The sequence below is a fragment of the Elephantulus edwardii genome, unplaced genomic scaffold (genome assembly GCF_000299155.1).
Source record: "Elephantulus edwardii isolate Elephantulus edwardi_28Jun2011 unplaced genomic scaffold, EleEdw1.0 scaffold00039, whole genome shotgun sequence".
Classification (NCBI taxonomy): domain Eukaryota; kingdom Metazoa; phylum Chordata; class Mammalia; order Macroscelidea; family Macroscelididae; genus Elephantulus; species Elephantulus edwardii.
The window spans coordinates 20,317,761-20,334,064 of record NW_006399789.1 but is presented as its reverse complement, the minus strand read 5'-3'; the positions used below and the strand labels follow the sequence as shown (position 1 = coordinate 20,334,064).

General features: G+C 35.3%; 1 protein-coding gene across 4 annotated transcripts in view; it reads right to left on the bottom strand.

The window, feature by feature from the left end:
* Positions 1–16,304, bottom strand: part of PTPRK (protein tyrosine phosphatase, receptor type, K) — an 801,885-nt gene that overhangs the window by 613,684 nt on the left and 171,897 nt on the right. For all 4 annotated transcript variants that reach the window (XM_006884996.1, XM_006884997.1, XM_006884995.1 and 1 more), the window contains exon 2: positions 3,956–4,078. In XM_006884996.1, the coding sequence (XP_006885058.1) occupies positions 3,956–4,078 (123 nt within the window). The remainder of the gene's footprint in view (positions 1–3,955; positions 4,079–16,304) is intronic.

Genomic DNA, 16,304 nt, shown 5'->3' with positions numbered 1-16,304 from the left:
CTATGTCACCCCTATGTTAGTCCTCTTTTATAACACTAGCATTATGCAGTATTATTGCCATGACAGAAGTCCAGAATGATAGCATAGTGGAGTGGACTTCGGGGGGGCGGGGTGAATATATTGTATATCAATGCAAGAATTTTTCTTTTACTTTTCAAAGAGAAGAGTGAATGGGGAGGGAGGAGTGGGAAGGGAAAAAAGTGTAACAATGAATGAATGGAAATCCAAAGTCTCTGTAAACATTCATTAAAATTAATTTTTTTAAAAAACCAACAAAAAGCTATGCCACTGGCATTTCAAAGGCCAGAGGGATCACACATGGTGGACAGGTTTTAAAAGTGGTCCAAGATTACAATAGACAAGGAAAAAGGATTGGCCATCCACTTTAGAATTAACGGGTCTCTGAAAACCCCATGAACATTAAAATTTAACACCTCAGCAAATAATCTCTGGACTTCTTGTGGCCTAGTGGAAAAGTTTGTGCTGCCAACCAAAAGGAAGGTGGTTTGGATCTACTACTAGCTTCTGCATGGGAGAAAACCAGGTAATCTGCACCTATGTAACTTAAAACTTCTGAAAACCCAAAGGAAGGTCAGCTATGAGTCAATTACAACTCAATGGCAATGAGAATATTCTCTATTTAACTTGAATCTGAAAAGAGATAATGCAATAACAAAAGGAACAAGGACCAAAATTAAAAGATAATATCATAATAAAAAGGAACAAAATAACCTAAGGATGCATTTCTTAACAGAAACTCTCATTTTTCACTGTATGTGTTCTCTGTTTTAGTCAGGTGACTGAGGGAAAAGGGCTCTTCATGGGGGTGGGGGTGGTGAAGACTGAGATCTAATATGTTGTGAAGCTAAATTTCACTAAGTTTTATAACGATAGAAGAACAGTTCACTCCTTAGACCTTTAGATAATAACATAGGGCCTTAAAAAACCCTACATATACAGTGCACTGAAAATGAAGAATCTTTGTACGGTGATTTATTCTGATGTCAGTGAAAATTGCCAGATTGAAGGTGGGCTACAGTGTATTTATAATTTCAAATACTGTCAAATGGGTAGTCAAAAGAATCTAAACTAAAATTTAATTAGTCATAATACAAAAATCTGTTAAAAAGTAAAAGCAGTTATAATTAAAGGAGGGTAAGTATATGGAGCTTATCCGTATCCTCAGCCCTACTCTCAGCTCTATGACTCAACAACACGCTGCTGTCAACTGGGAACTGACTCAGAGCTGCCCCTCCACTGGGCTACTGATGCTATAAACCACACAGGAAGAGAATGTGGCGATTTCTCCCTCAGGGGTGAAGGTGGATTTGAACCACTAGACGGTGCAATGCTTGAGTCAGCAGCCCAGCTCACGACAGCCGGTGCCACCAAAGCTCACTCAACTCCATGGTGGAGCATGGTAAAAGGACAGAAAGCAACTGCTGCTTGAGGTCATAAGAAAAAGAATTATTTGACAAATAAGAAGGGAGAGAAAAGTAGATTTGAAGTCAAACTAAGAGCTCCTTCTCCAAATGTTTGAAAAGGTAATAGTTTATCTTCAAAATAAATAGGTGATACCATTTATGACTAGGAAATCTGATTTTGAAATTTCTAATTGAATTAAGTCTTAAGTGAACATAATTTCTGAAAAATAGGGGTTTTCATTTCAATTACTTTTGTAATGAGGAAAAAAGATAACTGTTTTGGTTTTGTTTAAACCTTGAACAAAATATTTACGCATCACATACACAAGTTGACACATTTGCCTAAGTGAAATCATTATTTCCTGGAAAATTAAAAAAAAATTTAAATGACTCAAGAACATTACAGTGTAGTGGAAAGAAGAGCATATAAAAATTCATGGCAATAAAAGCTGCAGTTAAAATACATAAAAATACCAAACTCACTGCTGTCAATGTGACTCTAACTCGTAGTGATCTTGTAAGAGTGTGCAGAACCACTCCTTAGAGTAACCAAAGCAATCCTGATAAAAGCAGATAGATACGTTTCTCTTTCTAAGGAACTGGGCAGTTCAAACTGCTAGGCTTTTGGTTACCAGTCTGTTAACCATAGTGCCACCAAAGCTCCTCCTCCCCCCCTCACTCGCCTTTTTTTTTTGAGATGTGCAGTAGGGAGTATATCTGAAAAGCAGGGGAGAAAACGCAACACAAGACTCCTGGGAAACACTTTCCAAAGTAAAAGAGCTTTAAGGAGAGTCTTTGGTAACAAGTAAGAATTCTTGATTAGACAAGATAAACCGAAAAAGAAATGTTTAAGACACCGTAAAAGAATTTACAAAAATCTAGAGATGTAAACTTCACAACTATGAGTTTAAAAAAAAGGCTAGAGATGTGTAAAAACAGCATCATTAAGTATGGAAAAAAGGGCTCAAAAAAGAATGAAGAGTGAGTCAGATGCATCAGAGGCTTTCCCATTAGACACTGTGATACAAATCTAAAAGATTGTTCAGCAAATAGGTTAATTCTCTATATAAAGCCCTATGAACAATAATGTTAATGCTTGTTTTATTTTATTTTATTTTTGGTCACTTGTTATTAAGGTGTATTGTACATACAGAAAATATTCAACTCATAATTCTATTGTTTACTGGATTTTTTCTTAATTTTGCCACACTTGTAAAATTTTGGTGCTGTTCCAAAAGAAAAAAGAAAGATACATTATCAAAGTCCAGAAGCCCCTTTTGTACCAACCTCCTCCAAATATTATCCCTTTTGGATAATGTCTACTTTGAAATATATATTAATGGCATCATGTAGTATACATCCTTTTGAGTCTGCTTTCTTTCCTTTAAGAGTGTGAGAGTGTGTGTGTGTGTATGTGTGTGTGTGTGTATGTGAGAGAGAGAGAGAGAAATCCTTGAAGTAAGGATAGTGTGGCTTCATCTCCCATACTCTGAGCATGGTTTTAGTAGGGGCCAGTCCTTGAAGAGGGGCATCATTCTTGAAATGGTAGAAGGTCAACTTAGGAGAAGATCCTCAATAAGGTGGATTGACATGGTGGCTGGAATAACGGACTCAAGTATATCAGAGATAGTGAGGATGGTACAAGAAAGACAAGACAATCAAAAGTGTTTGAAAACTTAAGAAAATATAATATCACAAATAGGCAAAAACTAGAGGACATAATAAGATGTAGGTAAAATTTGAACAGGCCTCAGTCCTGTGCTTTGCCATCATCACTCCAAAAAGCCTTCTTCAGAGCTTTTGTGCAGATGGCCACCCCTCAAAGCCAGACTTGAGTTTCTCACAAGCTGAGCGGAGAAGAAATAACCTTTTTTCCACCACAGAATGTTAAGTCTTTCCCTTCAACCTGAATGGATCAAATGCTATCTTTTAAATGAGTGGACTCAATTTTATATTTTCTTGAAAAGGATTTTTCTTTGTTCTCCCTTTTTTAAAAACATAATCTTTTGTTGACATTTTGCCTTACATAATACTCTATTTTTGCAAAGACACGGAAAAGAAACATACAGTATACTTTTTTTAAAAAAGTGTTTTAAGGAAACCAACATTGCCATGGAGGTCAACTCAGTGAGCTTGTGTGACAGAGCAGAGACCTCTCCAGGATTCTAAAGCTGTAAATCTTTACAGAAGCACACTGCCGCATCTTTCTCCACTAAGCAGATGGTGGGTTTGAACGACTAATCTTTGCTTAGTGGCTGAACTCCCTAATCATTATGGCACCAAACTTCCTTAATACGTTGCCACACACTTTTTAAATTGACAGCCATTCTTAGAAACACATTTGCCGTCATTTGCAGCAACGTATTAAAGGACATAGCATTGTACAAAGTAACTGAGGAAAATACAAAGATGTGGTTAAGCAGCACCAGTAAATTAGCTTATTATAGAAATGAAATACTTTTATATCTGAAATAGGAAAATACTACATGCTCCAAATCTATCTCCCAGTGAGTAGACAGAACAATTCTCACCTTGAGGCATCTCAGGAGGCAGATAATGAGGTTCTTGAGCACTGACATGCACCCATTCAAAGTCATCATACAGATCCTGGTGGTAATCACAGGCCCCTGGACCATCGTCAAAAGTACAGCCACCTAGAGGGAAGACAGAGGCTTTTGTTACATTCAAATATTTTCCAAAAATGGAGACAATGCTGGAGCTGGAAATGCTACACTGACATATGTGATGTGGGTTTCATAATTTTAACAAGAATCATTAATTCTGCTTATGCTCGTTAACTTTTTCACATGCAAAGACATTTCTATCCCTATCTTCTATTTGAGGCACAGAATTTAGAAAATTAAAAATGGAAGAGATTTATACAGAGCTTTTCTTAAAAAAATAACAATTACCCTAGGCTCTTTACAGTTTTTAACAATTTTTGTGGAACTAAGGCAAGAAAAGTGTGAAAATTCTTTATTTAATTGTATAGTTAACGTAAGATCATTAATGAAATTAAAGTGTAAGTCTTAATCAAATTCCTTGCTTTAAAATAAAAATATTGAAATCCATCTACATTAGCAATGATACACACAAAGTTTACAGGTCTAAGGGAGCTAAGTATGACTTACTCTGTTAAACTTTATTTTGATTGCTGCCGTAACATTTATGATGTAACTTTTTAAGGTCAAAGCACAAAATCTATCTATACCCCCCCCACTTACTCTTTATTTAATAATTTTTAAAAATCTTTTAAAATGCAGTGGTAACCTTTCCCTGTACAACAGTCTTTTTATTTCTTTCCCTAGCTTTATGTTCAGGGATAATTTTAGAGGAGAAGTGGAATGAACTTACATGATTCTTGACCCACACACACAAGTGCACAATATTTAACATAGTTTATTCAAATCATGAAAATAAGAAGTAGCCTATATGTCTAATCTTGAAAGAAAATGGATTAGAACTAATGAAAATCCAGCAGTGGGTTTAATGAGAAAAACCAATAACCTGTCTCCTTTCAAGTAGCTTATTTGTTTAGTTTCCATGGGGATCTTTGTGAAGAGACTTGGAAAATTCTCTGGCCAGCAGCAGCTAGCAGCAGGCTGGTAAACTTTAGGCCCATAAATCCTTTTCTGTAATCAGAAAATTCATTTTCCTCATCAAAACTTTGACAATTTGAACCCAAATAAAAGTCACGTGTCCCACTCCCCTAACCAAAACAAGTGATGTGTCCCAGAAAAAAGAAGAAAAACCCAGAAATATCCAGATGATGTCATAGTCTAAATAGCCTTTTCCAAAGAGATATGTATATGTTTCCTTGAGTCACTCTTTGACTTCACCAATCATTTGAAATATCATAATTCTAATTGTTATCTAAACTTTAAAGAATTAAACACTGTCTTTTAAAACTCAAAACAAGCTCACAGGCATTGGAGTCACACCAACTCAGAGATCATCCATTGGGTTTCAAAGGCTATAAATCTTAAAGTGAAGAGACTATTCCACCATCTCCAAAAAGCTACTGGTAGACTCAATCCACTAAAGACATGAGAAGCAGTGTAACATGCTATGAGTACACAAAGAGAGATCCTATTGTTCTTATGTGTATTTGAACTATTTTATATGTTCTTAAGAAATACAATTCACTTCTCCTTTAAAATTAACCAGCAAAAAGTGGTTGCTAGGAAATGCCTCTTCATGTAACAAGGGAAAAGTCTATCTCAAAATGTTTTGCTCCTTCAACCCTGTGATTATTTATTGTCTTGTGCCACTACCACTAGGGCCGTCATTGCCCTTTGTAACAGTCTGAGTGCCCTCCATATACAAATGTGAGCTACTTACTAGTGGAACCCACATTGACTCATTTGGAAGACAAATGGCCTTAATTGCTATCCTGCACACATGCTGTTAATTTTAGACTCGAGTATGCTGATTAGCTACAAGAAGTTGTGCAAAAGAAGTGGGTCAATCCTTGCTATTTATTGTACATCTCTACCATTTCAGTAAAATATCACCAAAATCTTAGAAAGAGTTGATGGTCCACGTGTCTTGACTCCTTTAAAATTATTTAGAACATTTTAAATTAGGAATTTTGGTTCAATAAAAGTCCTAATCCAAACTGAATCATGAATCATATCTATCTTTTCATATATTTATAGTATATTGATGAAACTTTGATAAAAGAGTTTTATACCTCATTTTTAAAGAATAATGTATTCAGCCTTAAGGCCCAATAAAGTAAACTCCACTAGAAAATAAACTAAAAAAAAAATCACTAGGCAAATAAATAGGACAGAGAGATACATGTTCCTATATATATATACATATATATACACACACACACACATACACACAGTCTGTCACTGAATCAATATTGATTCATAATAATTCTATGTGTGTGTCTAAGGCAGAATTGCGCCATTGAGTTTTCATGTCTTTGAGATGTAAATCGGCATACCAGTCTTCTAAGGCACATCTGGATGAATGGGTGCAAACTCTGAACCATTTTTCTGGTAGTCAGTGCTTAACTGTCTGCCACTTTGGCAGATATATTCCACTGTACTCAACTGGATGACCAAATGCTCCTATGACCAAATTCTAAGGAAAAAAGAAGAATGAGTTACCTCCTCTCAGTTGATTAGGGAAAATTTCAAAAACTGAATATTTGATTAGCAATAGGAAGAATATACAAACTAGAGAAGAGTCAGAATGTGTATAGGACTCAAATTAGAAAGGGAGGAGGAAAGTATTTCTAATGGGGCTTGGTTATGTAGAGAAAACACAAATCATTCAGTATGCACCATGACACATAACACACAAGGCAGAACCAAAACCAAATAAGGTTCAAAATTACTTAAAACATTTATAGTCTATAGTTTCACTGGAAGCATTTAGGAATTTTATCCAGCAGTAGAGTACAAATTTTTTCAATACCAAAAACAGCACACACACCACAGACCACCATCTAGAGTATAAAGAGAAATGAGAAAGGAGATAAGAGGCCAACCTTACAATAGAGGCGCATCATATATTGTAATTACTGATTATTTGAGGTTTGCTCGAAAGCACTAAACACAGTCATCTATGATAAATACCCCTCTAAGCACATATTCTTTAATTCAAGTTACCTTTATATATGGTATGACAACCAAGTTAAGAAGGAAATATCAAAACAAGGTCCCAATTCACAAAAATAAAGCATAACTCATGAATTAAATATTCCCTGGGTGCACAGCGGAAGAGGAGGAAGCAATACTGATAGAATGTTCGAGAAATGTAATTAGCCCAGAGGACTTGAGACTTAAGCCATCATATTAAGGGCTGGATAAGGGGAGAGAGGTGTTGAATGCTATAGGCTGGAGTAAAAGGGGATACTTGTGTAGTAAGGAAAGGGGTGAGTCAAAACACACGGCCAAGGGCGGGTAACAACATTGAATCTATTGTTTACTTCTATAATCAGGGAAATGTCATTCATCTGCTCCTCTAAATCTGAGCAAACTAAGACGAAGTAGGAAGAAGAACTGGCCATCCACTTCTGAAATAACAGGTCTTCAAAAACCCTATGTACAATAGAGTATACTTAGACTAGCAGATATGGCAACTGAGTTGGAGAGCTCAAATGTGGAAACACAAAGGAGGAGGAACAGCTGTGAAGCAGATACTAGTGACTGGAGTGTTGAATGTGAGAAGCATGATTGTAGGGAAATTGGACAATGTTAAGAATGAAATGGAACACATAAATATTGACATACTAGGTCCTGGAGAAATGAGATGGCTTGGCATGGGACATTTTGAATCAGATCATACAATCTGCTATGCTGGAAATGAAAAAGTGGGGGGAAATGGGGTTGCTTTCATAATTAAAAAAGTAATTTCTAGATCCATCTTGAAATACAAAGTTGTGAGTGACAGGAAAATATCCATATACATGCAAGGAAGTCCTGTGAATATCACTATTATTCAAATATATCATTAGCCAAGAGGGAAAGAAAACTAAGCTTAAAAACCACTTCCGTTTCCAACTGTCATATTTGCTACTAGTGCTATGTCTATGAGCAGCTGCAAATCATGCCTGAGAGATGAAGCCCAGAAGTTCCTTGACCCATGGAGGAAAATTACTTTTGAAGAGGCACTTCACAGATTGCAAATTCCTCTATGCCAATCAATCAGCTCAGGAACCTATCTATTACTGCTGTGGTTCACTCTCACCATAGTCACTTCTACGGGTTTGCAAGCTGCTCACCAGAAAGTGAAAATCAGTTGATTTGGACTTAGTAGAACTACTTTTCACTCTCAAGTTGCCAACTTAAAGAACTAGTACTCACATGTTAGGTATTTCCTCCACCACCAAAAAAAGCATCACCATCCAAAATCCACACTGATATGCAGCTTTATAAAGACATTTTAGTACTTTGTTAAACAAATGGAGATAACTTTATAAGAAAATATAGAAATTAAGACTCTGTACAACTGCAAATGAATCAATAATGAACTTGTATACTTAAGTCAAACCTTTCAAATAAAAACTTAGAATGAAGTTAAGGTGGAGCAAAACTATACTAGAGAAAGATGTAAAGTCGGAAGAAAAGCTTTGAACATTTTACAAACAGCATTCTCTTATAAAGATATTGTGTGCAATTTTACCAGGATCTTCCAATAAATCCTTCACTTCTAGATATCTAGGTAGTATTACTTAACTAAATATATTAGTAAGGAACACATAAAATTATGTTGCATGGTATCTTTTGCTGTTAGTGAAAAAAATAAGTTGTATTAGGTAAGATACAAACTTCCCCCTCCCTCTTCTCTTACATATTCATTGGATGCTAAGAGTAAAGTTCTATACATTATTGAAAAATACAGGAATCAGAGTATACAAGATAAATTCAGTTGTTTGATGACCCTTAAGACAAGCAAATAAATATCCTTTTCCAGTTATGACTTAAACTGTGATACTAAATTTTACTGATTTAAGTGATCACCAACTTTGGAATAATCATTCTTCCATTAAGGGAAAAGAAAACAACTAACAAAACATCAGATCCCCTTTGAGTAAATCACTTTTATTTACGCTAATTCAAAATTATAACACAAAATTGACTGGTGTAAGATTCACAACTCGTTACAAAGAAATCAATATATTTCACAGAAATGCAAATGGAAAAAAGAGGAAAGAGAACTTTCTTAAGAGTGCCTTAAATATAATCTGAGTAAATATTTCCAGAAAAAACACTTTAGTGGAAAAAGCATCAAATTGCTGTTTTCAAATAAAGTTTATCATTCTTCTGGGATGTACTTTGGTAATTGATTATGATCTTCCTAATTTTTTTTAAAAAATCAATTTCTCTTTGTTTTGGGGAATACTGAGGATATAAAATAATAACTGACATACCATGATCTATATTTAAGTAGACATACGGTGATCTATGCTTACATGAGCTCTAAGGCAAGCAATGCATTTCCCAATTTATGTACTGGAATTCAGCTACAGTGAGAGAAAAATAAAAAACAAGCATATGAAAAGAACAAATGTCTTTAAGGGGGAAAGTACAAGTCAATGGATGTAATACATTATAGCAAACACACCAAAAAAGATCTAAAGGAAGAAAAATATTTTAAAATTATGAACAAGGTTTCCTTAAAAGATAATCACTTCAGATCCTGGTAGGAGTGGGAGTAGAGAAAAAGAAAATATTCTGCCCTGGTTGTAGTTACTCAGTATATGAAAATACTATTAAAGGCTTATTATTTCATAAAGGAATAGAAAGTTGAACCAATTTTGTGGAAATACAGACACAGCCTTTATTGATAGGTACAAATGACTCTTAATGATGAGAGAAGAGTCCATTTCAAACACACCCATAAATTATCTAATTGTTCATCCCTAGAGTTTTATCTCTAGCCAAGAATATATGTTTAATATATGTAATCGAAGGTTATTTAGCTGCTAAGACTTCTTTTTATACTGTCTATGATTTGAAGCAAATGCTATACTCCAACTGACTGAGTAATCTTACTTTAATAAGCCTCAATTAACCAAAACGGAATAATGAGTCTTTTCACTACACTCTGTAATTGCAAAGAAGTAATATTACAATCTCCACTCTCTATATATGATAGATAATAATGCACATAAGGAGAACAGTTATATATACATAATATACATAATCAAAGACCTCATGGGATGGATCTATTGGGTTTGAAAGTTTAGGATTTAGGACCACAGTCTCATGAAATGACATAGTTTTAAAAGTATGTTCAACATGCTAGTCTCATGAGTGAGAGGTCTAAGGAGCTCTGGTCACTTATTGGTAAGGAATTGTGCTGTCAGCCATAGGTAGGCAGTTCTAATCCAGCAGCTGCTTCACAGGAGAAAGATGGGAAATGTCCAGTGTGATTTATTGCCTCCAAAAACCTGCTGAAGGGTCACCTATTGGGTAGTTCCAATTCAATGGTACACAATAACAACAATTCAGATGAGAGGAGACTCTGGTGACTTTTTGGTAAGGACTTCTGATGCCAACCCAAAGGCACATTGGTCAAATCCACCAGCTGCTCCATGGGAGAAAGACAGTAATCCCGTCCCATGCAATTAAGCTACTGAAAACTCTTAACACCAGGAAATCTGGTGAATAGCATCAGAGGTCTTAAAACCCTGCAAGTAGTAATGTAGGATACAGTTATTGGTTTCGACTCCTCTGGAGAAAAAAGAGATGGAAGGTAACCAAAGACCCAGAGAAGAAACTAGTTTACAGAACTGTCTACAAAAACCACAGCTTCATCTAGCCTGACACCAGAAGAAGTAGATGGTGCCCAGCTACCACTACCAACTATTCTGACCAGGGACATAAAAGATGATCTCAGTAAAATGAGAGAAAACTGTGGAATTGATTAAAAAGCCAGATTACTGGGCTGAGAGAGATGAATGAAACCTTAAGACTGTCAGCCTGAAACCACTGCTGAAATCACCTTTTGGTTAAGTAACAAAGTAGCTCAGAAAATAAACAAAACCACCAGTGAATACTGTGTTCTTAATGTTATGAGACCGTCAAAACAACTATGAGATACCATCTGGGCCCAGCAGCACTAGTAAAATTCAACAGCAGCAAACAACAAATGCTGGTAAGGTTATGGAGAAACTGGAACCCTTATTCACTGTTGGTGGGAGTGTAAAATAGTGCAACCATTCTGGAAGTTAGTATGGTGCTTTGTCAAAAAGTTGCATATAGAAATACCACTGGACCCTGCAATTCCACTACTGGGAATATACCCTAAAGAAATCAGAACTACCACACAAACAAATACATGCACACCTATGTTTATTGCTGTTACTCAAGTGTTGAGGATTTGAGTTCACAGGGTTGCTAAGAGTCACCTACAACTCAACAGCACTTAACAACAATTACACCAACGTAGAGAGAGATTAGTTGTCCTAGTGGAGAGAAAGTGATGCTACCAAGCCAAAGGTGGGTGACTTCTAATCCTGCAGCCCTCAATCCCATTTTTCATTGTTCTTGTTAAACATTCTTCTAAGTGGTATAGGCCAGTGTGTCTACTTGCTGTACAGAGGTAACTTGTCGTTGCTGTGAAGCGGAACACTGTGACACTCATGTGTCAAATGCATTAGTGGTTACCCATGGTGGACAGTGTTAGGTGACACTCACCAATTAAAACAAGCTTGGAAGCAGGAGTGGCATCCACTTCCATAATAGCTTGCCTCTGGAAACCCTATGAACCTGGAGAAAGGATGAAAGTCACACAAGTGTTGAGGACTTTAGTTCATAAGGTTGCTATGAGTGCCTATGACTCAACCGTACTTAACAACAACAACATGTTTAATGCTGTATTGTTCAGGATAGCAAAGAGATGGAAACAATCAAAGTGCCCATCAACTAATGAATGGATAAAGAAACTGTGGTATATTCATACAATGGAATACTATGCAGCATTGAAAAACAAGGAACTCATAAAATACTACACAATTGTAGTATTGACCCTGGAGGTTAATACAGGTGAAAAATATCAGTCACAAAAGGACAAATACTACATGATGCCACTGTTATAAAACAGGACTGCCATGGGAGTTGAGGGAAACTAAGAAAAGAGGGGATAAATAGTTTATATTGCATTGAAACAGATGAGGGAAAGAACTACTTAAAAGGAATATGTGATTAGGTATTATTTGCATGACAAATGTCCTGAGTAAGAGCTGCATAGCAAAGTGGACTGGGGAAGAAGGAGGAGAGGAAATTGTGCAACAATGAAAGAATTTTTTTAAAAGAGAAAAGTGAACTGGAGGGAGGGAGAAAAATGTGCAACAATGAATTAATGGAAATCCAAGTTTTCTATAAACTTTCATTAAAATCTCAGTTAAAATAAATTTTTCAAAAAACACAATACACTATGTGATTGAGCAATCATTATTTGCCCCAAATCAAAATAGAAAAGGTAATGAGGTGACAGACAGCAGGAAAGCGAGATTAATGAAAAGAAACAAAAAGAATGTGATGTTGTCACATTGTGAAACCTATAACTAATGTCATTATACAATATGAACAGAGATTGTTCAATGGAAAACTAACTTGCTTTTGTAAACTTTCACAACATACATTAAAATATTATTTTTAAAATAATGCATATTTCATTTAATAAAATTTTTATACGTTTTGTTATTGTTGTTAATAAATGCTAACGTCCATTTTGGGTTGTTGTAGATTTTAGTTGACTGGAGGGTGTCTAACACTAACGCTAGTTGTTCTCCTCTCATTCTTGGTAACCATCGAATAATGTCTTTCTGTATGTAAAATTCTGTGTAAATAAAAATTACTTTAAGAAATCATAACTTGAAGAATTTTAAGGAGCTGACACACTACTCACTTTGGTAGCAAGAGAGATAACTAACATACCTAGAAACAGCATAGCATCAAATGTATATGTGCTGTTTTTGTTAGCTGTTACTGAGACAATTTTCAATCACAGTGGTACAGTGTGACAGCACAGAACTGCCCCACTGAGCTCTCTAGGTTGTAATAATAATTTAAAAAATTAAAAAAAAAAAAGATGTGGTTAAGTCTTTCCATGAAGTTGCTGGTGGGTTTGAACCACCAACTTTTCAGTTAGCAGCAAGTACTTAATTTTTGTGCCAACTGGGTTGTTATACTGTGCACACATAACTTTGCTACATTACTTGCATTTGAATTCCTCCCCAGCAAAATCAAGATAACAGCAGTTAACAGTTCAACCGAATGAGGCTTTGTGATAATGAAGGGAAAATGCCTATCATTTGTCAAATTTCTATTTTCCTTTAAAAACAAAGGTATCCCTTTTTATTATCTTGCTCTTTATACTTTATAAATATGCTGCAAAGATATAAACTTATGCACATATTTAACAAAGTTCAAATAAGAAACATATAGTTTATATCTAATATATCCAGACAGACAAGAGAGGCTTTCTATAAAAGTAATATTTTCCTGCACATTCATCTTACTTAATCAGATATATTATCAAACAGGAAGCGCTTTCTCTTACATCAGGGGCCAGCAAACGTTATCTATAAAGAAGCAGTTGGTAAATAATACAGGCTTGGTGAGTCATACAATTTATATGGGAATTATAAAATCTCAGTGTAGTGAGAAAACAACCACAGAATACATATAATAAATGGGTACAGGATTGTCTGAAAATTGCTTCTTTTTTACAAAAACAGACAGTGGGCCAGATTTGACCTGCAGACCATACTCCACAAGCTCTTGGTTTACACTGCTCTGATCTTAAATATTATTGACAACTACAGGTTTTTAGTTCAGTTTTAAGTTACAAACAAAGGACTCTGATTCCTGTACCACTCTCCCATTATTCATATTTTCATTTCATAACAAGGTATATGTCATAACAAGTAGTTATGAATTCTAACCCAGAAATTGGAGTCTGAATGGCAGAATCCTACTTTGAATGCCTAAATGAATCTCTAGGGAGCTCTAGTGACATTGTGGATAGCAGGTTGCACTGCTAACAAAGCCATGAGTCTCTACTGGTTCAAATCCACCAGCAGTTCTGCTGGAAAAAGATGAACAACCTGTTTCCATCACAGTTGACAGTCTTGAAAATCTGATGTTCAGTCTCAAAAGTAGTGCATGAGTTAGTGAGTGTGATGGATTACACTCTCTCGAGCTTTTTCCATCAGGAAAAAGGCTACCAGAGCTCAAAATAAGACATAGTTATATGAAATAGGAAAGCAAATATTAAAAAATAAAATCCTTAATTGCTCTGTCCCCAATACATGTGGCTCCATGTCCTTAGCAGGACATGACACCAGAAGACAGAGGTGAGCAATCCAATACTCTAGACCTAATTGCCAGGTCTACGGCACAAGTCAGAGTCCAAAAATTAGACCTGACAGTATGGAAGTGACTTCATCCAACCTCATTATGGGAGCTAATGGGTAATTACATGCCAAATAGCCATAGAAATGATTTCACAGATGAAAAGAGGTTTATTAAAATGTAAAAGGAGCATATTAGTTAAAAGTACCTCATAGCAGAAAAAAAAAAATTGCTCAAGGAAGTATCAGAACCAGGATCTGAATCCAGGTAGAAATGAGCTTTTTGAGCTTAAATGCTAAATGGCAATCAACAGTGACATTTTCTCATAAGATTATGGCCTTAAGATACTGCCAATAGCAGTAAACACTCCTCATTCTATGCAGGTGTCCATGTCAAGGTAAAAACAACATTCTCTTGCAATATCATTTGAGCACACAATATCATAAAATTTTTAACCATATTATCACAAAATTTCTCAAGCATCGCTGAAGTTACAAACAGGCCACGGCCTTTTCTGCACAAAGGTATATGAACCCTAACTGATTAATTTCAACAAAAAATTTCAATTGGTGACCCTGTCAAGCCATCTATCCTGAGACTTGATATGATCATAGCCTGTGTCTATCACTCTCCTTGGTCATCCTTTGCTTTTCACCTCATCTCTCTGAAAACATAACTATGACTTTACCATTTCTGAAACACTCTACAAAATTAACAATAATTTTGTTCTGCTATTTTTGTGACAGCCACTGCCAGAGGGTAACAGTAGGATGAGAAATAGGTTCTTTTCCAAAGATCATTATTTACCCAAGGGTTGGAGTTTGGTGGTGGTTTTTTGTTGTTGTTGTTCATTTATATATTCCAGTAAAACCTCATCTTTTTTGCTTAGTATTAGATACACAATCCAGACAAGCCCACTGAACAAAGTAATAGAGAGTAAATGTACTGAAAAATACAATTCCCAACTGAAGCCATATTTACATTTAGGTCAAATTGGAAACTATCCAAGCTCACATTTAAACAGCTTTTTGGTTTGGGTTTTTTTGTTGTTGTTGTTGGGTTTTTGTTTTTCTCACGGAGGGATTCCTAGGAGCTTCAGTTCACCCAGATTTCAGAAACTGTTCCTGACTCAGCTCAAGCATGCTGGGTGTGAGGGATCATATTTCTTTTTTGAAAGGGGCTTGGTAAAAACCTGAGTCTTCATGAAATAGAGTTCCATAACCCAACTTTCTTAAGGAAAGACAAAAAGATGCCTTGAAGCTTTAAATTTGAAGCCTCTCATCAAGTTAGCAAAGGAATCTAAATATACTCAACGACAATTAAGTCTGTTTTAAGAAAGAAACATACTTTTTAAAAAGCTAAACTAAGATAAATAAAATGCATCACAAAAGTAAAGGAAAACAATGGGATGGGAAGAGAGAAAGTAGTAAAGATAAGTTGATGAAGAGAAAACCAACATAAAATAAAAGGTTGATCGAATATTGCAATGAATTAATGTAAATGAATCTTAATTAATGCATATGAATGAGTGCATGAAAAATTAAATTCTTTTTTAAACTTTTACTTAAATAAATAAAGGGGAAGTGGGGAGCTCTATTTCTCATAAACATGAGGTGCTTTTCCTATCAAAATTTATTTAGATTTTATACTAGAGATATTTATATTTTCCATAGTGCCTAAAACACACTTTTTAAGAGTAAAAAAATTATGAGAGGAAATTGTGTAACAATAAATTATTTTTTTTAAAGAAAGTGAACTAAAGGAGGGTTAAGAGAAATGTGCAAAAATGAATGAATGAAAATTCAAATTTTCTGTGATCTTTCGTTAAAATAACAATTATTTTTTTAATAAAAGGTATTTTTGCTATTTTCTTCACTCATGAAAAGAAAATGAAGTTTTGCCATTTCAGCCAACACATTCACACTGCTTCTGAATATATATTAACCAGTCTTTCTCCAGCAAACAAGCCACTCACATGAATAAATGCAAATAAGATATTACTGAGTGATGTCAGAAACACTGGTGTCAAGGACCTCTGTCTTTTCATTCATAAGGG